Below are 26482 nucleotides of genomic sequence, written 5' to 3'. Positions count from 1 at the left end.
TAATCCTGGAATAAATCTGTGAAATAACGCTTTTGGTTCTTTAGTAAAAAAAAAAAAAAAAAAAAGTCAGAGCAGTTTCCCGGTGCTTTATTTTGGAAGTTGTAACAGGAAATCATGCATTTCAAACTGTTCCCAGCTTGTCTTGCTGTAGCTGAGTGGTCCGGGTTGGTCAGTGTTGTCAGAGGGGCAGCATGAGATATTTCTCTGCACGGATCATGCAAACATGGGGATATTTGGAGGAAAAATCGATTTGACAACTCACTCAGGGAAAAGGTAAGATACAAGTCTCTGCTTTTACTAAGTTTGGCTTCCAGACATTGGGAACAGTCCAGACTATGACTTATTGTAGTGGTTTTATGAGGCTTCACTTGAATGCGGTCGTATGACATGTATCCCCATCCATACAACTCGGGATGTAATGCTGTTTTGCCCTTATGAAAAAGAAAAAATACAGCAATGCAACACACAAGAAAAGTTAAGTAACCATGGTAATATTGTGGTAAATGTAAGTCCAATATAAATAAACCACTTTAAGGTGTCTGTAAATTCAATGTTAATCACTATAGATACACTGTAAGTTTCCAACTGAAATGTTTTAGGGCTGTGTTTATATCATAAAGCACAATAAGGTCACTGTAGAGTAACTAGTGACAGCTTCAGACACACTCAAAGTGTTTATAGCACAATAATAAAGGAATGTCACCATGCCTTTTCCTGTATGGGGCAAAGTATATCATTGAGGATGAATACAGGTTGAAGGAAGGTCACACCATGAGCTGGCAGGTTGCCTGCTTCTACAGTTGCAATTCTAAATAGCAAATGAATAGAAATAGAAACAGAAGTAGAACAGAGCAGAATAAAATAGAATAGACGTTTTGGAGTGTAAGAGTGTCGCTGTTATTATCTCTACTAATATGCAGCAGATGGCTGATGAGTCCTTGGTCAACATAAGGTAGCCTGCAGTGAGTCAACACAGTGTTAAAAGTGACTGGTATGTGACAGTAAAGATGGACGATATTGCAGTGATTTAGTCATTTGCTGGAAGCTGACAGTGTCTCCTGTCATCAGCAGAGCTCTGAGACTCCGTCAAGTTGTGATCGGCTTCTAACACGACAGCTTCTTTAGAGTAAACTGAGCTGTTGTGTAAACTGAGGGGCAGCGGTTCTGCACATGCCGGGAAATGAAACGTAAATATTAATAACAGAGTTTCAGCTTTCATTGAAACCATTCAAAAAGAAGCTAAAACATATCTCTCTTATGGAGCTGTGCAGTTTGAAAACCTCATAAAAATAGTGCACATTACAATACAATGACTGTTAATCTTTTCCATTTGACATTCAGTCCACTTCCAAAACATCAATATATAGGAAAACAATGTAGGTTACATGGAGGTATATAGGTGCACAAATCTACCTCTGACCCACTCCCAGCAGGCTGGATGCACTGACAAGTGCTCTCTTTGTTATTTTCTCTGGGAATTTGCATTTCTCTCGGGTGATTTTCATTCACTTTTACATGCACATCAGCAACCCCCAGTGAACTACCACACACTTGCAGGAGTTGCTCTCTTCATAGGCGCATTTTCTTGTCCTTGCTCTGCATGATCCACACAGAAAACAAGACCTTTTTCGTTTTATACGTGTGTTTATTCTTATTCCTTAGTTGCCTCTCTGTATAATAGAGTGACACTCACTGATCCTCAGCCTTGGACTTGAACTTGCCTCTGCAAAATTTGCCAGGCAGCTTTTATTTCACCAGCAACGGCTATTTCCATGTTTGCTTTGTGTGTCTCTGTCTATAATTAGCTCCATTTGAGTGGAGTGTCTTCAGGAATACCCTTTACCCCCCCTCCGCTCAGTGTTGCCAAGTTGTAATCCTCACACCCAAGACATCGATCCTGGACCAGCTCCTTACTTGACTTTTGAATACCTCAGAATGATTCCTGGACTCTACAGTCTTGACTATGCGTCTGCCCGTGGGAAACCTTCACCCCCGCCCCTCACCACTCCCATCCCCTCAGCAGTGTGCCAGTGCATCTTTGACTGGAACAGCCTGCTCTTGTCGGGCAGCGATCAGTGTATTAATAGGTGTTTTGGCTGCTACTTTGGTCCTAACCCCCAACTCGCTCTCCAGTCCTCCCCCCTTTCATAACACAAACAAGCCAACAAGCCCCCCCACCCCACCCCTTCTTCTTGTGCTTATTTTAGGCTCAGTGGTAGATAACTGACACGTCAGGGTTGCATACTGTATGTAAATAATAGCTGCAGGGGTTGTAGCTGGAGTGGCAAAGATTTTGAATGATAAGAAATTATAGGACTCGAACAGAACTCTGGAGTTTGTTTACTCTCTGGGGGAAACTTTCAGTGAGATGAAATGAAATGAGATGAAAAAAAAAGAATCAGAGAGGATGCTTTGGTGGTGAACGTGATGTCAGGCTGACCATATCTGAGAACTGTGTGTGCTGGCTCCCACACTGACTGATAGATGGGGGGGGGGCTTGTGAAGCTGACATGGTTATTGCTGTATTGGTGATGATGTTCTTCTTCCTCACCACAATCTACAGGTTTCAGTAGGTGCCTGGTGGGAAAGATTGTGCTCCTTTGGATGGAGCAGTTAAGGAGAAGGAGGTGGTGGGGAGGGGGGGGTGATTATGTCAGACCTATGCCTCTCTTCTCTGGTCTGTATTCCCTGTGCAGCTTTTACGACCTGGGGGACGAAAAAATACAAATGAAAAATAAAAACACACCACATGGCATGGCTCCAAGCTGCAGCTGCTATTTTTGGTTTCCAGCTATGGGAAAATAACCAAGTCCATAATCACTCATACATGGACAGCTCAGACGCTGTAAATCCCAGTGCTGCTGGTGTGCTGCTGACCCTCGTAAGTGATTTACAGGGTCAGACGGTGTTAAGAGCCCACTTTCCACAGAACTTAAACGCTGGACGTTTAACAGCGGGGAAGGTGGGTGTGCCCTCATTCAGAGCGGACAGCGGGTGCAGAGCCAGTCTCGTGTACGTCTCCTTAAACTTTAACTGCATCCGAAACATTTGTGCTTTGAAGACGCGGTGCATCCCTTCTCATTCAGTCACCTCCTGCCCGCAGGTTCAAGTATCCTGCCTGACCTGGAGTTGAACTTCTTTGTGGTCGTCGTATAGAAGTTTTCTCACTGTGCTGCACGCCTGTTTGTTGCATTTCAAAGTAGCTGCCCGTAAAGGTGCATCATGTAATATTTTCAGTATTAACGTGGAATCGTTTGTGTGTTCAGGTTTGACTGGATCATGACTCAGATTTTTTGTCTGATGTGAGTTTCAGAACAAAATGTGAGTTTTGGATGTTGACATTTGATGGCTCGTTAAATGACCTTATTCATCTGATTCGGTTTGGAGATCAGTTTTTAGTGTTTTTGATACGATAAATGTAACCAGTAATATAAGAGCCCCTTTGATTTTGTCAAAGTAGCTCTCAGAGTAAAAAAAAAAGGTTGGAGACCCCTGAGATTTGGCGTCTCGGGAAACTATTTTTTCACGCACGCTTCCCAGCAAACACAGAGAGGGGACAGACCTGTTGATGTCATGTTCAGTGTCTAGGCTGAATCTCAATATGACACAGGCATATAAACGAAACCAAAATATAAATATATTTTTTTTTTAACCATTTTTACAGTTGCATGTGGAGACAGTGGCGTGACGTTTTCATTTAGTGACATACTATATGTGAGCATATGCCACTGACTGTATGAGTGATGTGTGTTGACTGTTGCCTCCGTAGACCTTTCTCCCAGCAGAGTCGCCAAACACAGGTGTAACCGATAATCCCAACGATGGCTGAATTCCGCTTCCGTTTACTTAGAAAAACCTTACACATTAAAAACGTGAACATTAACACTGAAAACTTTTGTAAATATGAAAATTATGATGGTGATTATGATTTGCTCTGTTTAGAAAAATCCTTGTGGTAGTTATTCAGAAAAGCTACAAACTTTTTTTTATTAAATTTAGATTTTTAAAATCCTGTAGTAATGAACTTTCAGTGTTTTCATATTAAAAACCTACAAGGATGTTAGCTGTGTCCCCCTCACTATGAAAGTCCCTTCCATGTCCCTTTGTGTGTGTGTAACAATGGCTTATTTTTAACCTGTTGGGCTGTTTAAAAGTGGAGGGGGGGGGGGGGGGGTGAAGGGAGGAAGTGTTCGCAGGATGACAGAGGAAGATAATAGCATCCTCTCCTCAACCTTCGTCCTTCCTCTGCCTTCCCTCACATACAGACAGACAGACAGACAGACAGACAGACAGACGGACACACACAACGCCGTTGGGGTTTGAGTTGCTTCTCTGTGAGTCTCTGCATCTCCTGCTAGGAATACAAATAAATAGGAATAATGTGTGAGCAGATGCATACACACACACACCAACAGACACACACACACACACTTCCTTGCTCCCCGGATTCAATAGCTCTGACAGTCTGACCTATAAGACAGACGACCAGAGCAGCTAATTAGAGGGAACTGAATTCAGTGTCAGTGCTGAATCTCAGAGAAACTCTGGCTGAACTAAATGAGACTAAGGCAGATGAGAAACACAAGACAAGAAAGATGCAGCCGAATGAACCAACATCACTTTATTTATCTGCTTTCTCATCTGAAGTGTGTATACTAAAGATTGTTGAAGGTTAAACCAGTGGTTCCCAACCTTGTGACACTAAATCAGTGTCCAGTTTGTTGCTTCTTCTTCTTCTTCTTCTTCTTCTTCTTCTTCTTCTTCTTCTTCTTCATCATTAATCATCTCACATTGGCCATTGCGGCTATTTTTTTACTTGTAATGCAGCATTTTTACATTTTTGTATTGGTACTTTCATTTAATTAAAGTATCTGAATAGGACTGTAATCCAAAACTGACAGTATACAGTGTCGCTTGCAGAGCTTAATAGCTTAGATTAGTTATAAATATAGAAAATTCATCAGCAATAATTTTAATAATCATCAACAAAAATGCAAAGCAGTCCTGGTCCTAGCTTCCCTAATGTGAATAGTCTGTGTTATTAAAAGTCGTCTTTGATAGTAAACTTGATATCTACGGGTTTTGAAGTGAACAGACTAAACAAGCAAAATGTATCAGCAGATGAAATAATGAAAATAATCGCAGCAGTTTGTGTGGTTCTGCAGAGGGTTGAAATTTAATTTATTTTTCCTCACAGTTATGATATGAAACTAAGCACATGGAGTTGATAATTTACTGGTCTGCTCACCGCATCACCCTGAGCAGGGCTGTGTAGTTTTGCTCCCTCTGGTTCTCACTGGTGTTGTGTGTCTGGTATTCTTATCTTATCTCTGTCAAACACTCCCATCTGCAGCAGGACACTCTGTTATTGTTCCTACGCATCATATTTGTTTAGGTTATCATAAAAGAGCATAATTATAAAATTACATTTTCTCCTTTGTTGTTGTCAGTAACAGAAGAATTCCAGTCATTTATGTTTATGTGCTCTTAAGATCTTATTCTATGCGTTTAGTTCTTTTAGTCCTGGCTTCTGTTCTGTTCTCCTTTAAGCACCTGTCAAATCTATGGGTCTGGATTTTCTCAAATTAAGTGCAATACTTCCCCAAAGCAATGCATTCAATTACTGCATTTATTAAGACAAATGTACATTTCTCTATAGCTAATATGAAAATCCCACTCTGAATAAATGGTAAGAGCTCTGCAGTGGCAACACACACGCGTTAATAGTTTAATTTTAGTAGTGAATTCCTTCTTTTAAAATTCTGCTGCTCATACTTCGAGCAAAATACTGACGTCTAGGGTCGGGGTAATATCCTGTTTTACATCACAGCTGCCTCTGCAGTCCATTTCACTGGGTGCAGCGGCCAATAAACCTAAATCTGGTGTAGTAAAACAACAATATTTGGATTTCCCATCATCCGATTTGATGACCCGTGAAACCATGAGATCAGCGTGACTCACACAGTGAGGTTTAAGGATGTGGAGTTTCTCTGCCATTCTCTAAATCAAGAGGACCAGGGTTTTTAAAAAATGACATAATTCTACACTTAAACAGATTCTTTGGTAAAAAAAAAAAAATTTAAAAAAGTTTCAGTTTGAGTAAGAAGAAGAAAAATTTCCCCCTCACTGGAAAGTCTGGTTCTGTTTTCCCCACCTACGCATTTAGATCGGATGTACAGCTCACTACATCCGACTCCTAAATGGAAAATTACCATTCTTTGGAAGTGATCCAAAGGCATTCTGGGAATTCTAGCAGATCATAATTGATTTAGAGGGAGAAGTAGTATGAGAAAAAAACAAAAAAGTGGATGCAGTTCATCAGTAAATAACTCCCAAGAATGGATCAAATGCTGCAGAGTGATGATGTTTAAACACTGGAGGGAGATGAAAGTGCGGAGCGCCGGCCAAGGCAACACTTCAGGATTGTTGTTTAACTACTCATAGCCAGGAAAGCTATTTCTAAATTGTTGTCTGTTGTCAGGTGTGGCCGGTCTACTGTATGTCCGATTACGTCCTAGTGTGCCTCAGATGAGTTATTGAGAGACAGTTTCCATTAGATTAAATATATTGTACATTAGTTTGTTCTGGCCACTAATAATCATATTTATGTTCTTGAAGCTCTAGCTCATTGACAAATCCTAAGAAATATATTTGTTTTAGCAGAAAAAGAAATAAACGTTTAGTGACGAAGCCCTTTCCATAACAACGACATTGACTTGTCCTATGATCTTAAGGCGTTGTATGAATTCGTGGCTCAGGAAACGTGTGTTTATTTTCCTCAGTTGAGGATTGTCTCCATTGGAATGTATCTAAATATAAAGTAAAGGACCCTGAGGCTCAAACACAAACCTGTGTCTGCATTGTCTCTGGTGCGCAGAAGCCAGTCAAACTAGTTCAGAAGCACTGATACACTGCGTACAACATATTAAGCCTTCCTCCTCTTTCCACTGAGTAGGCAGATATTTGATTCTTTTGTTAAATGTGTCCATCACCTTGGCATTAAACCTTGTGAAACAGAAGTTCAGCCCATCACTGTGATGATTGTGTGTATGTTGCAAGGTGGATGATCCATGCATACAAAAGACAGATTCATCACAAACATCACTTAACCTTGAAACCCTCGGTTGCCAAGACACGCTGCTGCAGCCTGATGTGAGGTTTTCTTGCAGGCGGATATACACGTGTTAATATATTTTTTTACGATTATAGCTGCACATAGATGACCGTTCTGTGTTGTGTCGTGTTAATATGAGTCTCCTACACATGGTGCACTCGTGGCTCCGTGTTGTTTCTACAGCTGTTACCAGACAAGCAAACCACACATTCCAGTTTGACAATGACTGCTCTCAGACCAACTAAACATCACAGCGGAGAAAGAAATCAGGGCTCCTTTAAAGGAATACACTGAGCTATTGGAAGATTTATCAACTAACATAGACATAACAATTACCCATGTTTCATTTGTACATCATTGGCTGTGGTGTACTTTATAATGAAAAAGGGAAGGAACCTTTACATGCTCCATGCAACTGAATATGGCTGTGTTGGAAAAATAATGCTGAAAATACAGGAGAAAAATACTTAAACTACACCCTCCATTTGCAATATACATTTGTTATTGTCAGTGCATCCCATAAAAAGACCAAAACTCTACAGCAATGTGTTAGTTTGTCTCTCTGTGGCATTCAGCCCCAGGCTCAATCACTCAATCACCACTGAACATGTAAATTCTTAAAAACGAGTCATAAATAAATTCTTTATAAAGGCTCTGTAATTTAATAAAACATCTAGGCACTGTGTATTTTAGAAGACATTACTCAAACAGGCGTAAAAGCATTTTTGCAATGTCAATTTTCTCCATGGACACCGTGTACTTAATAAGTATGTTACAGCAGCAGCAGGATAGTGAATGTGGGATTGTATCATAATGAAGGAACATGTCACCCAGTGCAGCAGCGTGGCTGATTAATGTGTTTGTAATCATTTTTGGACAACAGCGGAGCTCCTTGGCTCAGAGCAATAAGACATATGAGGCTTCGGATATACAGGCAGTACTTGTTAGTAGAGTTGATTCATCATTAGTTTGGTCTTTTCATATTCACATTACAGCAGAAAAACTTGTGCCGCGCATTCTGCATTGGTCGGCACAGTATTTACCACTGAGGACCCCCCGGTGATGCTGCACCAACTGGCTCCAACTTAGCTACAGCGCTAATGTTGCTAGCTGTAGATTGCTACGTTTCACAGAGGTAAGAGCAAAGACATAAACAACTTTCTTAAAGGTTGTTTAAACGAAAGTGTTTTTGGTGTTTTTCTCCTTATCACTTTCCAGAGCTGAGCTGCAACCCTGATATGTTCCTTGAATTAGAGCCAGAGTGGCCAGGAAGCGTAAGGGACACCACACAGACTCAACGAGAGACAGTGACAGGGATAAATGTTGATGATAAACGACAGTGTCGGAAGAGAAATAACAGAGGAGACAGAGTCAGGTTGGGAGGAAAAGACTGTCAAAAGGGCAGGAATGAGAGGAAAACATGAGACAATAAAAGAGGAGGAAGAAAGAAAGAGTGGAGGGGCAGATATGTCCTCCTGTGGGAGATAATGTCTGGACACAAAAAACACACATCTCAAACACACACTTTGTCATATACAGGCATCACAAATATGTACATACATTCACATTTTTAATGATATTCTTCGGTATTTATGTCTCGTGCTCTGAATCGCCTCGATTCATAATGAGAGGCAATGACCCTGGAGAAAATGAGGGACAAAAACACGCGGACAGAGGAAGTGACAGAGGCAACGACCTCTCAGAATGTATTGTTACCAGAGAGCAAGGAACCCAAACTACTTGACCACAGTTGACAGATAGATTGTACGCAGTGTACATTGGTGACAATGGCATACAGCGAGCACTGCCAGGGTATTATAATACATGAGTGTGTGTGTCCTTGGATTTACAATGTCCTGATCGGGAACAATGCAACGCTCGAGTCAACTGTGTACAAAACAGACAGAAAGCCATTCGTTGTTTGGTTTTTATTGAATGGAATTGTAATTATAAATTAATGTGTGGGTGTTTGTGAGTGTCTGTGTGTATGGTTGTCGTCGCCTACAGAAACTCAAACTGCAGTCGGAGGGAAACGATGCAAAAAATCATCAACGAGCGCTCAGCAGCAAAGATGACAAAAAAAAAACAAAACACCTTTTTTGGATTATCTTTGCATTCATGAATGTCTTTCGGTGTATCCTACTGCAGACGGCTGCCAAATCGTATAGCAGTGTTGTCTGTCACAAGGAGGAAACTATTTAAAGAATTAGCTCCACAACGTTTAAGCTAAACAACTAGCTCCCTTCAAAAGTAAAAGAAAACTACCTCCACCACTAGACGCTGTCTTTTTACATGTATTATCATGGTAGCGAGCAAACTACACAAACTAATCACCTTTGGTTCGTTGTTTGTCCATTATTGGTCAGTAACTTGTAGCACATAAGATAACAACTTGTTAAACCACAGTGTACAGTATGTCTTCTTCTCTTAAAGTTTTGGTGTTGTTAAATGCATCTTTAGCAGAACAAGGTTTAGCTATTTCCTTCCACTTCTTGTTTTTGCTAAGCTAACGTTTGGCTAAACGTGTCGTTGAAAATGAAAATACTGATCCTCTTATCTTGGTAAGACAGCGAAAAATTATTTACCAAAATATAGAGCATTCCTTTCAGCTTTTTTTTTTTTTTAACTACATAGTGATAGTTGGCAAAAGTTTATATTGACTCTTAAAACTACAGAAATCTCAGCACCAGCTAGCATTAGCATCAAATTGTGTTTTACGTGCCTCTGATATTTGTGCAACTTTCTAATGTCTTCCGAGCGTCAAAGCTGACAGGTTAGATACACATAAATATTAACTTGTTGAACTCTGAGAATTTATTTACTGCAAATGTTTTAATAATTAGCTTTGTGTCTTGGGGTGAGTCAAAAGAGGCATTACACAAAATCACTTAACATTGGAGCATTAAATTATGCTTAACATGCTCACGGAAGCATATTTAATTAAAAAGCTCTGTTTGACTTATATGGGCTAGTTCTTGTTTTTCCCTTCATTAGCTCGTCAACACACTCAAATGCTCGGCGTCTCTCGCTGTACGTGAGCAAGCGGAGCAGGTAGAAGGAAAAAATAAAACAAAGAATGAAGAATGGTTGTTCGACCTATTCAAGGCACTGGTTCCTGAAACTCCTCACGCCCTTGACGCACAGCATTTCCCACATTTCTCTCTCCTCTGTTTTCTCCATCTCTCTTTCCTGTGCTCTCAACTGTCAAAATGTTTTCACTACTCTGGCCTCAAAGACGAGTTTCTTGGCGTGAATTTGAACCGTAGCTACTTTTAACATTCAAACACTCAAAGTTTCCAATGTTCCTTTCCAATTCCCCTCACAGTTACCCCTCGAGTTCACACTCCCATCAATTTTCAAACCACTTAAATATTCAAACCCATTAAATATTTTTTTTGCATATATCTATTATAACATTAAATTAAAAATTCTCCCTGTGCTTTGGATACATTTTACAGTTCAAAACGAACCTGAAATGAGCATCTGGTATTGTGATTGACAACAAAATTATTATATACTTATTTATCACTTGTATTTACAGCAAAATTAAAGAACACAGCTGATGATATCATGTTATCCAATCACTGAAATACACTGCAGCCAGCTTCCCTTCTCACGGATAAAACCCTCACCTCCGTCTTATGTGTCGTTACGCCGAGGATTTCTTTCACCCATGTTAGGCTCATTACAGAGGAAACACTAAAGGGAACTTGCTGCCCTTTTGCCCAAAAACAATAATAAACACGCATCTGTTTCTCTGACCCTGGGTGGACAGTGAAGAGGAATAGCTGCTGGAGCATGAACTTCCTGTCCTGAGAGATGAGAAAATACACATACTGTAAATAAACATGCACAAGCCCGCTTAAAAAAAACATGCAGTCACACACGCACATTGGAATGCAAATTACAACTGTAATACAGTATATGCAGAATATTTTCTTGCCTGCATGCTTTTGTTTATTATGCATTAAAATGTCTAATAAATGCTTTGTCCTGTATTCCTTTCAGAGACATGTGGCGGACTCTAACACTCTCACTGATAGTTGCACTGGTTCTGGGCACAGAGGTGAGTACAGCTGTGGTATGTAAGTAAGTAAGTATTTGTAGATTGATTTTCCAGCTGTAATATCTATAATATACCTTATCTGTATTTTTGGATGACTTCACCACCCAGCTGTCCCGGTCTGAGGATGTGGGGTCCATGGTGGCTGTCAAAAAGGCGGTGCATGGGCAGCAGGAGAATTTCAGCGACATATCCACTGTACTAGGAAATTCCCGACACCAGATTCTGGCTGCTCAGTTTGAGTGCTACCTGAAGATAATCAGCGATCCACCACATACAGAAGAAGGTGAGGAGACTGTGAAATGGATCAATAAACGTCACTGTGTCATAAACATGCCCAAGCCACAACAGAACCAGCACCGTGTTCCTTCTGTTTCCCAGACTTTCACACCATCTTCATAGAGGCTTTTTTTCCTCATCAGTCAGTAAGAACTTAAAAATGTAGAAACATATTTCTAGAAGAAATAATAAATGCTTTCACTGCATCAGTAAGATACTTGGTACGGGTATATCTAAGATTCAATGATCCGCGACTATTTGATGGATTGCCGTGAAAGATGGAACAAACATTCATGTTCTCTAGAGGATGAAGTCTTTTCGTTGGTTTGATCCCCTAACTTTTTCAACTTTTCACTTTTAGTGAGATGTCTTGACAACTATTGAAACTATGAAATGTGGTATAGCCATTCATGTTCCCCATATAGGATGAACTGTAATAACCCTGGTTAATCAGACGTACGTATTTTTCCAAACCAACCAGTCGTTCTTGACCTTGATCAGACTTTCCGAAAAACACTTTTGGAAACACTTCAGATAAAACATGAATCTCACCTTTGTGTCACTTATCAACGCGTGGAATGGGCTCGTTATTGGCCCATGTGGCTGATGGTACATAAATCATCCACTACAACTGCTGTTCTTGCCAAGCTTCAAGTCACAGTGGGCGTTTTCCATCTTCTGGCTTCACACGAGAAAAAGTGACAATATCCTAAGATATCCCAAGTCAGTACATACACCTCAAGACTATAAAATCTCTCCACACATTGTTAAATAATGCTTGTGCTGATAACTTCTTTATGACATGCAGATTTAGATATATGCATTACTGATTGTCCTGCAATTTCCAGTATATGCATACACTAATAGAGAAAGAGAGAGAGAGAGAGAGAGAGAGAGAGAGAGAGGAAGTAAGTCTGAAAGAAAGGAAACTTGCCCTTTGTGTCTTTACCAGTGGCTGTTACTCCGACTCGGTGCTTCACTGCCTTTGAAATGTTATTTGTGCTCCATTTCCCAACATGCCACTGTGCAACCTGGTACCGCCAGGTTTCCGTCTATTGTTGACCCTCTTTGTATGGGCTGCGGTTAGACACTTAGTTTATGTAAGTGTAACACCATTTATGTTGAATAGATAATTTATGACTCATTCAGTCGGGGGACTTTATTAAAAATTTAAACAGTTCTCTACCTTTATGATTCCCCGTTGACATGTGAGACACTGACAGCGCAGAATGATGTGATAATACATTACATAAGACTTCTATTTTGACTGGGTTGCTTCTCAAATGTTCCTTTGAAATGGCATCCAAACCTAATAAATAAAATACTAGAGTACAATCTTGAACTGTAGCGGTCTTAAAAGATTTACTATACAGATAACCTGACCTGCAATACGGTCAACTTTAATAAAAGAGCACAGAGTGAGAAGAAGAAGTAAAAAAATTTTTAAAAACGCGTGAGACGTCATTATACCTCCTACAATTCCCCATTAAAAGTAAAATACTGCCCCTAATTATTTAAGAGTAAATGATTAATATGCATAAGACATTGTTATTGAGTAAGTTCATATTTTATATAAGATACCAGCTTTTACTTTTGGTGTTAAACATGCAGAGGCTGAAACATCTTTCCTTGGAGGAATCCTCTGCCACCCTGCGATATTGACGTACTGAGCAGAGAAAGAGCACCACCTACAGAGGGATGAGGTGCCTTGTTTGTGCATACATCACTTTGAAACTAGAGGTGGAGGAAGAACGTCTTTTACATCCTTTTATTTCTAGTCCTGGACCTGTTTGGTATTTCAGATGACAGAGTATCCTCGTATGTAAGGTCTGAACGTGTAGGAAACTGTATTACATTAAAGTTAAGTTTAAAAAAGCCAAAGCAAGAGCCAGAGGGATTCATGAGTAAAACTTCATACACGTGTGTCATGTCTCTAGTGTCTGCACGCCCTGCAAGTTCAATGTCGTGTCTGCGCTGCTTTCTGTAGGTACTTACTGTAATCGTACGTGGGACGGCTGGCTGTGCTGGGGGGACTCCGCTCCTGGGACCGCAATGCAGATGTGTCCTGAGTACTTTCACGACTTTGACCCTGCTGGTGAGGCCTTAACACACACACACACACACACACACACACACACACACACACACACACGCAGAAACGCACAAGTATGTGGACAGTGACACATGTTTTGATTTTCAGGCTCTGAGCTTCAGCACATTCAGTTTGAAATAAAAGTAACTGATACTACATTAAAGTGCCAAGTCGCCGCTTTGATTTCAGTAGGTTTACATGAATATAGAAAGAACTGTGTGGGAGATAAATACCATTTTAACACAAAGCGCCCAAAGTTTAGGGGTTCAAACGTAATTGCGCAGATACACATGAAGTCAAACAAAAAAAATCCATCGGCAGACGCTCTGTATCTCCCCTGGTGATGGTGATTTGTGATGGTGGTGATTTCATTTATTTTTTATTTTTTGCTGTACATTGCATAAATGAATATATAAATAAATGGTTTCTCTCACACACATATACACCAATACACTGACACAGAAACATATGCAAATTACAAGTAGTGCTTATAGTGAGCTTTTCTTTGTAAATCGAACTGTAAGGAATATTTGGGTAATGTAATGTAATGTGATAATGTCTTCAACAGAGAAGGTTACCAAAGTGTGTAATCCTGACGGCCAGTGGTTCCATCACCCAGAGAGCAACCGAATCTGGACTAACTACACCCAGTGTCAGGCCTACACCAAAGACAAACTCAAGGTAAAACACAGTGTATGAGAAGGTTGCAAAGGTTAATTCACAATAATGTCACTCTTTGGAATCAAAAAACAAGGCGCTTTGTCCTCTTTCACATGGACTGATGCATAGTAACCGTCAGACTTTTTTTTTTTTTTGCATGATTTGGAAGCAACTACAGGAAATAACACCAGAAGGGTCTATGACAGATGTTGATATCTGATAGTCCACACTTACACAACACATGCTTGGACAGCTGAGCACAACAACATGACCTGAGGGCACTCTGCAGTCTGCACTCACTGAATCATGTGTTCTGAACTGGCATGAACACCAGAGCCTGTACGCTACAGCAAACAAGCTGAGTCCACCGCGCTTAGCTTAAAGTTACAGTTCAGCTAGTGGAGTCGGATTCCTTTACAGTCTCTGAACTGTCAAAATGGGACTTTTCACTCACGCACCGTGACTCGCCTGTAACTGGGCGGTGTCACTGTGTCGTTATGAAATAAAGTGCAATAAATACCATCCTCACTATGTTGAACTAATCAGAGTGCAATGTTCAAGTTTTATGCTCTTATGCTTTTGTATAAAATGGGTTCGAACTCTAACCATCACAAGAAAATTCTTTGTAACTTTGAAGCAGATATCTATGTTCCTGCACATCCTGATTTCTTCTTCTTTAAACTTCAAACTCAAAATCTAACACATTGACCTGTAGTTTTTGATCTAGGATCGATTTAATCCACCCTCATATCTACAAGAAGCTTATACAGCTCCTGCACACACATATTTCTGTAGGAACTGGCGTTGTAAAGTCTGTCAGAGCACATTGTTTCATGAATCTTGCCATGACATGTGTCCAACAACGATGTGTATCTAAATATGATCGTTCTGGAAACACTTATCAAACGGCTTTCCCGAAATATTCTCTCTACAGAAGTTTTCTTTGCTTCTGTGCTTTTGACAGCATGTGGTATAGAGACTATGCAAACATATAGACTAGGAACTTATAGCTGTTCTTAATAAGTGGTGAATTTATCTCTATTCATTATAATGGAACCATTTCCCTCCCCCTACAGTTTGCCATCAGCCTCTACTACCTGGCCATGGTGGGTCATGGTCTGTCTATTGTCTCCCTGATCATCTGTGTCATCATCTTCTCCTACTTCAAGTGAGTCGAGTGAGAGTTTTCTTCTCTGTGGTCTGACTGAACATCTCTATACTCTTTATGTCTGGATTTACTCACTTTATTCCTGTAGAGATTCAGTGTCTCAGATGACTTTTAAAAAAATGGTACAAAATCGCTGTTTGTAGACAACAATATCGACTTTTTATATGGTAATTTCACTTGGTGTGTTCGGTGTTTCTATTAATATGATCAGTGTGTTTTTATCCCGTTGGTTGAATTGTTAATAATAAGCTGGGTATTAGTGTTTCTAATGCAATATTTTGATCTATTCCACATGTCTACATGTTCTACGCAAACTTTTTATTAGTCCTGCTAGCAGCAGATGAAAATGCAAATTCAATATCTAATAATTGACACTGAATATTAGTATATGCATTTAAAAATTAAGTAAACTTAAGTGATAAACTGATGAACTGTTCCTTCTGTCTCCGTCTGTCTCCCCATCTTTCAGGAGTCTTAGCTGCCAGAGAATCTCCCTCCACAAGAACATGTTTCTCTCCTTCATCTTGAACTCCATTGTTACTATAATGTGGCTCTCAGTCACTGTGGCCAATAACCACACCATAAATGCCAGCAACCCTGTGAGACACTGAGTTATATTTCATCACATTGCACTAATGAAGTTCACTTCACTTCACCTAATATTCCCGTGTTAAAAATGTCCTACAAATAACTTTAATACCTTTTGTTGTTGTTGTTTTTAGCCATAGTCTTTATGGGTTAAAAGCTGCTTCTAATTCATCGTGACACATTTGAAGTGAAGTTTTACCATTTCCTGTCCATCAGGTGAGCTGTAAGGTCCTGGCTGTGCTGACTCAGTATACATCTACTTCCAGTTACTTCTGGATGCTGTGTGAAGGCATCTACCTCCACACGCTCATCATAGTGGCTGTGTTTGTCGGGGAACAGCAGCTCTTCTGGTACTACGTCCTGGGATGGGGTGAGTCAGGGGGATTGGACACTTCACTGCCACTTCGCTGCCACTTCACCACCGACCCTTTTCTTATGGTGTTTCAGTGTTAGCTGCTTCCATCTTGTGGTCAGGTTCAGCAGGTTACACAGATGAATATACTGTATATAACCTTTCTTACAGTACAATCATCAAATAAATATGAAGGAATTGCATTAATGAGATTCCTTTGCAGGTGCATTTTGTGGGCAACACTCTGATTATGATGCTTATAATGCACATGCAATACATTATCCTCAACACGTTTTCAAGGAGAGCAGTCTTGAGATCTTCTACTGCACCGACAGCATCAGTTTTCAAACATAATTCAGCACCACAGAAATGTAATCTTGAAGGCTGCATGTACCTGCGCTTTGATAAGTGGGCTTTTCATGAGAAACTCTCATCTAGGCTTTCCGGTGGCCTCTCTGTGCAGCCACATTAAAGCAGCTCTTACGCATTCGAAATGGATTCTTTTATGTCTCTCGAAGCCTCGCATCTTTTTATATCTGCACAGTATATGGCCTTGCTGTAATGAGAATGGCACATGTCCTACGTGTCGCCTTTACTGTTAAGACCCTGCTGCTGCTGCTGCTGCTGCTGCTCTCACAGTAATTGAAAACTTGGCTTCAGCTTTCTCGAGCTGAAAATGTATACAACAACTTGTTTAGTGGGTTAATTGTTACATAAAGGAATAGTTTAGTATTTGGGGAAATATACTTTCGTTGTTTTGGATTTCACTTTATGTTTAAATATTGTGATGCAACAGAAGAGATTCAGGATGTCAGACTGATATTTCTGCCTGTGTTTCTGTTCCTTAGGTTTTCCTATCGTTCCTGCCTTGACATATGCTGTGGCTCGCGGGCTCTTCTTTAACGACAAGTAAGATGTAGCTACCAAGACCACTATCCATAGAGATGTCACCAATGTAGTTAAATTCGCTGCACTGAAGCTCAAGTCCAGATCAAGACCAAGAATGTTATAGTATATAACCTTGTGTAACTACAGTCCAGGGTTTCTCCCTCCCCTCCTTCCTGTGCACTTGTTTTACTCTGTTTGATCACTTTGAGGCTCAGGAATTGAAAGATATTGATTTGCTTCATCAAGTAAAATTTCTGTGAGCCCCTCTCTGTTGGCTGAGTCTAGTACTAATGCAAGCACTAGCTGTTTAGCTTAGTTAGCAAGGTCAATCCCTAATTCACGTTAACTGTGATATTATTTGGGATGCTAAATTTGTCTTGAGAAAAACAGGCTTAAAACAAAATGTACTTACCAAAAAAAATTGATCAGCCGACTCCTTAGAATGCCTTTCAGTATAACCGACTGCTAAACAAGACATTTTTAGGTAAACAAAATGTTACCGCGAAGGCCTCAGTTATACACTTTCATGAACTGAAAACACAATGAGTTTTCACAAAGTTCCAGTCGCATTCCTGATTGACTGGCAGGTTACCAGGCGTGGTACGACCTGTCGATTAGTTCCTCACCGAGCTTCTCTAATTCTCCCTTTCCCTCAGTTCGTTCTCCAGAATGATTTTCAGCTGTTCAATTTCATTCAGCAACAGTTCACTGTATGGCACTGTTGTGTTGTGATATCCAGTCCGTCCAAGAACTAAATGTGTTCTAGCTGAACAGTTCGATAAAACACTGCCAGCATCAAAGCGACTGTAAAAAATATTGCCACACAGATTTTGATAATCCCAAACCCTCACCCTCACAAAGACTGTATATAACAAGAGTAGGTACAAACCTAGTATATATACTGGTCAAAATGCAACAGTGCAACCTGCTGTCAACATAAAAATAAATACTATTGTCACCGGAGCATGAGCCCTTACAGTGAAAGTCCATTTCTGATTTTTTGTTTGCACTATAGACTGTTTCATAGTCGGAGTGGCTGCCACCACAGTGGTGGTCCAGTCAAAGACTCCATGAAGTTTTTACCGGCCCTCTCTGTGTGCCTGTCATTCATTCATTGCGAGCATGCTCCGTGCATGTTCTGGGTCTGGGTTCACATATGTAATCAACCCCTCACCAACGCGACCCGACCCCACCGGGGATAAAAATAATTCAGCAGGGAGCTGCCAAAAAGCGGAGTTGCACTTTCAATTCACTGAGCCTCACCTCCATTGCAAATAGACTACATTTACTACCTGTACCATTATCACTTAAAGGAAGCAGAGGAATAACTAAAGATAAGATGGACCGAGCAGAGAGAGCAGGAGAGTGTTAGGGAGAGAAGCCATCGATAACTGCTAAAGAAACTAGCAGATCTGAATAACATGAAAACTACAGAAACACCAGCGACAGGAAATGAGACAATACACTTGCTGCAGCACGTCAGCACAACAATAAAAGTCCTGTTAAGAAAAAAAAAGGTTTCTGTCCACCGAAATGCTAGAGGGCTTTTAATCTGAAATAGTTACAGGAAGTGTTGCATTTGTATTAACATAATACAGTAACTTTGACAGGAGTTTTGAACTAAAATACTGGTATGACCAATTATACATATCAAACAGCAGGAAGTAGTAGTACTGGACATATTCCACCTCCCATAAAGCATTGCGTCTCCTCAGACTGCACAATGACGGCCAACGGCCCTCCTCAAAACCCCTAAACGCTGCAGCAGATTTATAAACAGCTGTTAGTTAAATAAACTGACCACACATTGGAAAATTTAAATAAAAATCCCCGCCAGTCGTTGCCAGTGCACTTTGGTGTGAAATGCATTCTGGGATACCGGCTGTATAACTTCAGTTTGAAGGCAGATTCTGAACAGGACTACTCACATAAATGGAGTCAGGAGTTTCAGTTCCTGTTCCCTGTGTTTGTTTCAGATGTTGGATCAGCTCAAACACTCACCTGGTCTACATCATCCATGGGCCCATTCAAGCTGCTCTGGTTGTGAGTAATTAATGAAAGTAAATGTTGTACATATGAGGTAGTCCATGACTTCACAGCTAAGATCGCTATCAAATTGTCAGATGCAGATTTTTATGTGTTTTGACCCTCAAAACTGCTTTTCAAATAAAGGCAGACTGAGTGCTTTTACTTGAAACTCATGAGGCAATTCCACACTATGATACAGGTGCAAGTACACGATCAATTAATTTGTATTTGCGTACTAAAATTCATGTGGTTAAACTCATAACTATTGCCAGGGAAATGAGAAGAAAAAACTCATCAAAATAACATTTTACCATTGAAATATCATGCAGAGCAACAGGAATAGAGGTTATAGGAGAAACCTCCATGGGCTCCTTATGTGAAGGTGTTGTTACAGTGCCACCATCAGGCCGGTCATTGTAATTCCTTTGATAATATGAAAAGACGTGCCGTCCCTTCAAGTTGTAATACTTCGGTAATATTAACAGATTTCTATGTCTGCCCCCCCCCCAGGTGAACTTAATCTTTCTCCTGAACATCGTCCGCGTTCTGATCACCAAGTTGAAGGAAACCCACTGTGCCGAGTCCACGGCCTACATGAAGGCAGTGAGAGCCACCCTCATCCTCATCCCTCTGCTGGGGGTCCAGTACATCCTCTTCCCCTGGAGGCCGGAGGGACGCATCAGCCGTGCCATATATGATTTCTTTGTAAATATCTTCTGCCACTTCCAGGTACAGTCACTAATAAACTGTACATTAAAGTTGCTACGAGCCACAGAGATCCATTCAAACCCTGGATGTATTAAATCAAACTGGTGAAATTGACAATAAAAAAACCTGCAAGTTATCTTATGAATATAAGATTTGACATTTTCTGTTCCTAACGCAGCTGGTTTGTAGCATAAAGGCTTTTTAGATTATTAAGTACCATTAAACCCATTTTCATTAAGCAACAACATCAAACTAAAAGCATTTTCAGCAATTTCCACTACACTCCAAAGCATGATAGAGCCACTGTCTGCTTTTGAATTTGAATAACCAAGTGCTATTTGGTTTCTTGTCTATGGAAATTGGACATGCAGCTGAATCTTGTGTCAAATTCACAGGAGCTAGAAAGGAAAAAGCTCTAACGCATCCAAGGTCAATGATTGCCTAATAATAGTGATTTGACATGGATGTTAAACATACAAATGGTTTTACAGATACTCTCACTGACATCTGTTTCTGTATTAATATTTCATTTGTGTCACTTTTGCAGGGACTCCTGGTGGCAATTATATTCTGTTTCTGCAATGCTGAGGTACATGAACTATCATATTGCTGCATGTTATCTCAGAATAAATATGGATAATTTTATTTAAATACTCTCTTGACTGTCATTGTTGACGTCCAGGCCCAGGCAGCACTGCGGAGGAAATGGGCTCAGCGGAAGTTCACCTGGGGTAAAACCGGCTGGGGAGAAACACCCATCTCCAGCAACCTCTTTAACTACCACACCAACTCCTCCATCACCGAAACTAGCCGCGCAACCATCAACTTGGAGCAGCCCGCTGCTGCGCCTTCTGAACTAAACAACCACTCCCTGTCCAAGTTGCAGCGGAAAGCCAACGGGCAGCAAAACAATACTTGCAGCAATGGGGAGGCGGACATGCTCAACAAGCTGGAGACCACTGACATCTGACTGGATAAAGCACGGAGGGGACACAGAAGGACTGAGGCTTCAGGAAACAGAGAGGTTACAGGTATATGTTTATAATAAAGGCTAACAGGATGGGCGTGTATCTATGTAAATAGTAGCTGAAGAGCACTTAAAAGGCAGGTGGTGTTCACACATATACACACATTTTTACAGCAACATCTCCAGTTTTTGGATTTGCAAGAACTGATGAGAAAATTAATTTTATGTCATCCTGTAATCCTAGTATCATAATGTTTTTTGTCCTAGTTTTTATATTTCCTGTCAGAATGGAGAAAGGGGCAAATCCCGAACCTGACATCTTGATATCACAGACGCAGAACTCTATGTTTGTGTAATCTGTTGCCTTATGAATCCTGTGCTCTACCCGTACACCACTGTGACCAATGAATGTCATAGCCCACTGATGTGATCACACATATTTTACTTTTTCTACATGCTTTTATCTAAGAAGGATAATCATACTCTAGCCCATGGAAAGCCAGTATCCCCATTTTGGCTTAGCGCACCAAGAGAATCATTGTGTTAACAGGGTGAAACACAACAAAAGCAGCATAATAATAGTTCACATTTTGATTCAGATTTCCTGTTGAAATGTAACAGACAGATGTCAAAATGACAAATGACAAAATGACAAAATTTACTCTCAGTCTGAGGAAGTGTACAGTTGCCAAAGTGCTTAAAGTTTTGAACATACACAGCATTAGGGGCTCATTTGTCCTGCAAAGGCCAAATGCAGTAAACACAAGACCAGAATCTGACTTTTGACATTGTTTCACAACATAATAATATAACAATACTCCATAGAAATGCATAGCTTCTGCTGAAAACAGGGTGTAACAGAAAACTGAGCTAATAACCAAACTGTAGTAACTGCACAACACAGCAGCTAAACCAAAAGAGCTGCTGTATATCAAGCTAGCGCTAGTTGGTGAAATAGCCACAACTAGCTTTAGCTAAAGCTAAAATCCATTTACTTATTTTTATCTGCTCTGTAATTTAAAAATATAATTTTTTGATAAACTTATACCTGGTAACTCAGTTAATTCTTCCATATAGCTAAATTAGACAGCAGCTAAATCATCAGTGATGAAGAAAAATAAACCAAGCTGAACTCCTGCTAAAGCTAACTGTGTTAGCAGAGCAGCAGTAGCATCATCTCAGCTTTTAGCTCTAGTGGGGTTAAGGTTTAACTTTAACAGTTGCCAATTACAAAACAGAAATTTAATGCCTACGATCTACGGGCTGTAAATAATCAAAATAAAGTTTATTTTCTTAAACAAACAAGTTAAAAGGGGCAAAGAAAAGCTAACAAGAAAGAACACCTGGCAAAAATGATCAAAAACGCTAACAGGATCTATGGCAATAAATCTTTTGGCTAACCTGAAAACCTTAACCCTTTTCTCTCAACTCCACTGCCTCTGTAGTTACGTTCTTTGTCTTTGTCGGCTCTAATGTTGAAAACAGAAGTCATATTTCAGCTTTGGGTTGTAAAACTAATTCTTGACAGGTTAAATGTTAAGTTTGGACACTGAACAGAAGAAGCTACACATTACCGCTGTATAAAAGGTTTTTTGAAGTCACTATGTTTGCTTACACAAAGTTTGCTAAAATGTTTAACTCACTTTCATGGCAAATAAACAGACCTCATCATGTGAATGTGGAATTTACCATGTTAAAAGGGATTCAGATTCGTACACAGCTCATGTTGAATAGGAGATAGAACAGTGGAAACGGTGGCTGTACATAACAGCTAAACGTATATGTAAACTAGTATGTGGTTAATTTTAAGCCTTATATGATTCAAACCAAAGCTTTACCTCCTGGAACCAAATTATGTGCTGAACATTATGGATAATAACTCCCTCCAATTCAAAGTAGGAGCTGTGCTATGAGTACAGGAGAATTACCGGTGCAGAGATAATGGAGCTCTGGGGTGAGGCAATGATTTCACTCATGCTGAATCTCAGTCATTCTCCTCACTCACTCCATTAACACCAAGGGTCGGGGTACTTTGGCAAAAACATGGCACTCATAGAGGAGATTCAGAAACACTATGCTGTGTGGAATAATGTACGTGAGCAGTGTGTGCACAGGTGCTTTTCACAAATAGTCCCTCCTCCAACTTTGTTATAACTTACATTTTCACTTTGTATTACGACATTAACTTTATTGTAATATGACAGGAGATCTGAATCTTCTGAAACGATTCTGTGATGAATATAGCTTTTGCAGACACAACAAGACTGTGCCAAATTAGTGTATAAATTGTTAGAGATAAGTGTTTTTTCTATTTCTTATTAACTGCACTTCAGTCAGCATGGGAAGGAGACAATTTCAAAGATTTGTAATGTGTTTATTATAATAGTGTTCCTATTGCCTTGTAAAGTTCTATATTATTATTATTATTGTTATTGTACTGGCTGTTTTACTATTTCTAAATGCACAAATACAATTCACTGCCACTTCACTAATTTAATAGTTTTTCCATTGCACATGTACTGTGCTGTATGCACACTGGCAGGCTACAGTACCAGCACCATTTCAATTTCCACTGGAATACTGAGCAAGTCTTATGTTTGAAAGTGAACTAGCAGCAAATGTATTTTGGTGTTTTTCCAGGATGCATCCACGCACAACATACTGGGAATACAAATGCTCCAGTGTGTATACAGCAGGGTACACTGATGCATAAACCACAATTGTGGTAAGAAAACAGCTGAGTATAAGGAGGCTCTGTTAGAGAGCGGTGGCTCTCCACTCATTCTGCACAGGGTCCCCAACCCTGTACACTTCTACCAATGCTGCCCAGTAGAGAAACAGCTGTCATGGACATATTTGCAAAGAAATTCGAGGAACATTCCAATAAACCATCAAAAGAAATGTTAAATTCAAGCATATTACTGTATATATGTTTTTAACACTGCCATTTACGTGTGGAAATAAAGTTGTTTGAATTTAAACGTGTGGGTTGTGTTTCATAGTGAAATTATCAGTGGCACGGTGTGACTATTTATTTATCATGGTTGATAAATGACTTTCTACTCTATTGCACTTCAATAAAGATGCTGTATAAGCACAGTTATGTGTTTATATTCTTATTTGAGAGGGAAATGTTGTCCTCTTTACTTGTTGCTTTTTACTTTGCTCATAGATTTTCATGCAAAATATGTGTTGCTTTATATTTTATAACCAACAGCATTAAGTGAGGAAATTAGCCTCACCTTGACCTACCAGAGAATGAATTTAGATGATGTAATTGCTCTAATTAAGTAAAGGATCTGAACACTGCAGCCAGGGGGCCAGAGAGGCGGGACATGGACAAGGCAAAAAAAAAAAAAAAAACAGGGTCCGGCTACTACTGCCTGATTCTGTGTAGTTGGTGGTTGTTTGGCTGCTGTTTAGACTCACAGCTACTGTTATTTAGTCCACACGTAAGACTAGATGTTGCGCGTTGAAGAAAAGGATGAGGTCCCACCGAGATTTGAACTCGGATCGCTGGATTCAAAGTCCAGAGTGCTAACCATTACACCATGGGACCGGATGGTACCGCCATGTCGGCTCATTGGTTTATAAAACTTGACAACAGCTTGCGGACATCTATTTTAATGTGTTAATTACTAATGTTGTGAACCAGGTTAGTCTCTTTAATTGACCTATGGCACAATGACACAGCTGCACACGTGACGATGAACTGAGCTAGCTATCGTTAGCTAGCTATCGTTAGCTAGCATAAAGGGTATTTAAACGATAGCTAATGTGTGACCGTTGGTGCCGCTCGTTGGAACAAGACGCTACAAGCTAACTTAAAGATACGGAAGGTTAAACAGCTAATGTTGACGTCACGCAGGTCAAGGTATGTAGTATTTAAACGTTAATTGTAAGGCGCCTCGGTAAGCAAAATATTTCGCTCCCTCTTATATGTTCCTCGTTAGTTAATTCCAACGTAATTCTAACGTTAGTGAAAATGAACCCGCTGCAAATGTACTTGCATGTGTTGTGAGTTTTAGCAGTGCGTTTGTGTATTTGCATATGTTGTGATTTTTTTTTTTTTTTTTGCAGCGCATTTGTTGTCAAATTGATGAGGATCTTTTCTGAATTTGAAGCATGTTTGTGCCTTTTGCATTTGTTTTCTTAAGTTGCAGTGCATTGAGCTCTCAGGGCCACCGTACTTTGTAGCCCATGCACAGTATATACACAATTAAGTATAGGAAAAAAATGTGGATAAAGTAAAGCACTTAATATTACATAATAATATTATTAGGTCTACCCAATTATTAGGTCTACCTAATGTGGCTGAGACCTTTCCTGAGATTCCTCTGATACTACCATCCATCTATAAGTTATAATGTGGTGACCTATCTTGATATACTGCAGTATCTATGGCTTTAGCCAGCAGTCACATGCAGATTAACATTTTAAAAGAGTAGGCTGATTGAAATTAAATTAAGGAGTTTGGTTTCATCTACATGTAGGTAAATTTGATAAAGATTGTTTATTTTGTGTTGTTATTGCTGAGTTTTACTAACAAAAACTACCACATGGGGGCAGCAGAGTATCTATCTATCTATCTATGTATCTTTCTATCTATCTATCTATCTATCTATCTATCTATCTATCTATCTATCTATCTATCTATCATTCATTAAGTTACTGTTGTGATGGATGTGAGGGTACATTTAGGTATATCATTACATCTTTACTTAAGCTGTGTCTTTACACTCACAGATTGGTTACACTATGCCTAAAACCCCCACCTTGCTCTGCTTTTATTTTACCTCATCTTTTCTTCATAGCAATGATTCATTTTTTTAAATGAATTTTTTAATATAAAATAATTTCAGATTACTACAGTCACTGAATTTCTACGTTAAGGTCAGAGAGGTGTGATTGGTTTTTGCCCCTGCTGTGTAGACCTGGATAATTACCGAGCACAGTGGCTCAGCCCCTCTGTCTGTATGGCTGTAAGCCTGGTCCATACAGACCTATCCACCCATAGCTTAACAGAGAGGTCCTGTGAGGATGCGTTAACCTGATGTCCCACAGCTTAGTCTATACTAACAGCTTAATGCACACACTCAACTCTGTCATCACAATCCTTAACACGTGAGCAGACCACTCCCATTTAGCCTGCTGCTCCTTTAGTCCCATTAAAGACCAGTACCATACACACACACACATATATACATATATATATACATATATATATATATATATATATATACACACACACACACACACACACACACACAGACATTTCACCAGCGAAGAGGGATTGGTGGTTAATCAATGTGGTGCTGGACTTTGGATGCAGGAATGTGAAAGAGATCAATCCCGTAGGATGCAAGGCCGTCTGACTTTACAGACTGTCATTACTGGTTGAACCTATGCTCTATATGCTGGAAGTAGGTCAATCACACAGAGATATTAATTTTGTATGACTATTTATTTTCAATCTCCCTGCCAGGGAACTGCTATGTGACTTATAATTTCACACAATGATCGGAAAACAATCGACCCTGTATGAGAACTCGCTAACGGCAAATCATTTTTACCT

The 26482-nt window shown here is 39.9% G+C and overlaps 1 protein-coding gene and 1 non-coding gene across 2 annotated transcripts; one reads left to right on the top strand and one right to left on the bottom strand.

The window, feature by feature from the left end:
- The first annotated feature begins 157 nt into the window (after positions 1–157).
- LOC111230694 (calcitonin gene-related peptide type 1 receptor-like) lies at positions 158–21536 on the top strand. Its single transcript, XM_022757511.1, has 13 exons — positions 158–273; positions 11123–11180; positions 11289–11463; positions 13444–13551; positions 14117–14229; positions 15285–15376; positions 15846–15975; positions 16181–16334; positions 17165–17225; positions 19181–19247; positions 19743–19961; positions 20488–20529; positions 20623–21536. Exons 1-13 carry the CDS (start codon positions 224–226, stop codon positions 20908–20910), a joined length of 1557 nt encoding a protein of 518 aa, XP_022613232.1. The 5' UTR covers positions 158–223; the 3' UTR covers positions 20911–21536.
- A 2858-nt stretch (positions 21537–24394) lies between these two features.
- trnaq-uug lies at positions 24395–24466 on the bottom strand. Its single transcript has one exon. It is a non-coding gene; the product is annotated as a tRNA-Gln (tRNA).
- Between the last annotated feature and the right edge of the window lie 2016 nt (positions 24467–26482).

The sequence above is a fragment of the Seriola dumerili genome, unplaced genomic scaffold (genome assembly GCF_002260705.1).
Source record: "Seriola dumerili isolate Sdu_G_001 unplaced genomic scaffold, Sdu_1.0 BDQW01000278.1, whole genome shotgun sequence".
Lineage (NCBI taxonomy): Eukaryota > Metazoa > Chordata > Actinopteri > Carangiformes > Carangidae > Seriola > Seriola dumerili.
This window is presented reverse-complemented; position numbering and strand designations above follow the sequence as displayed.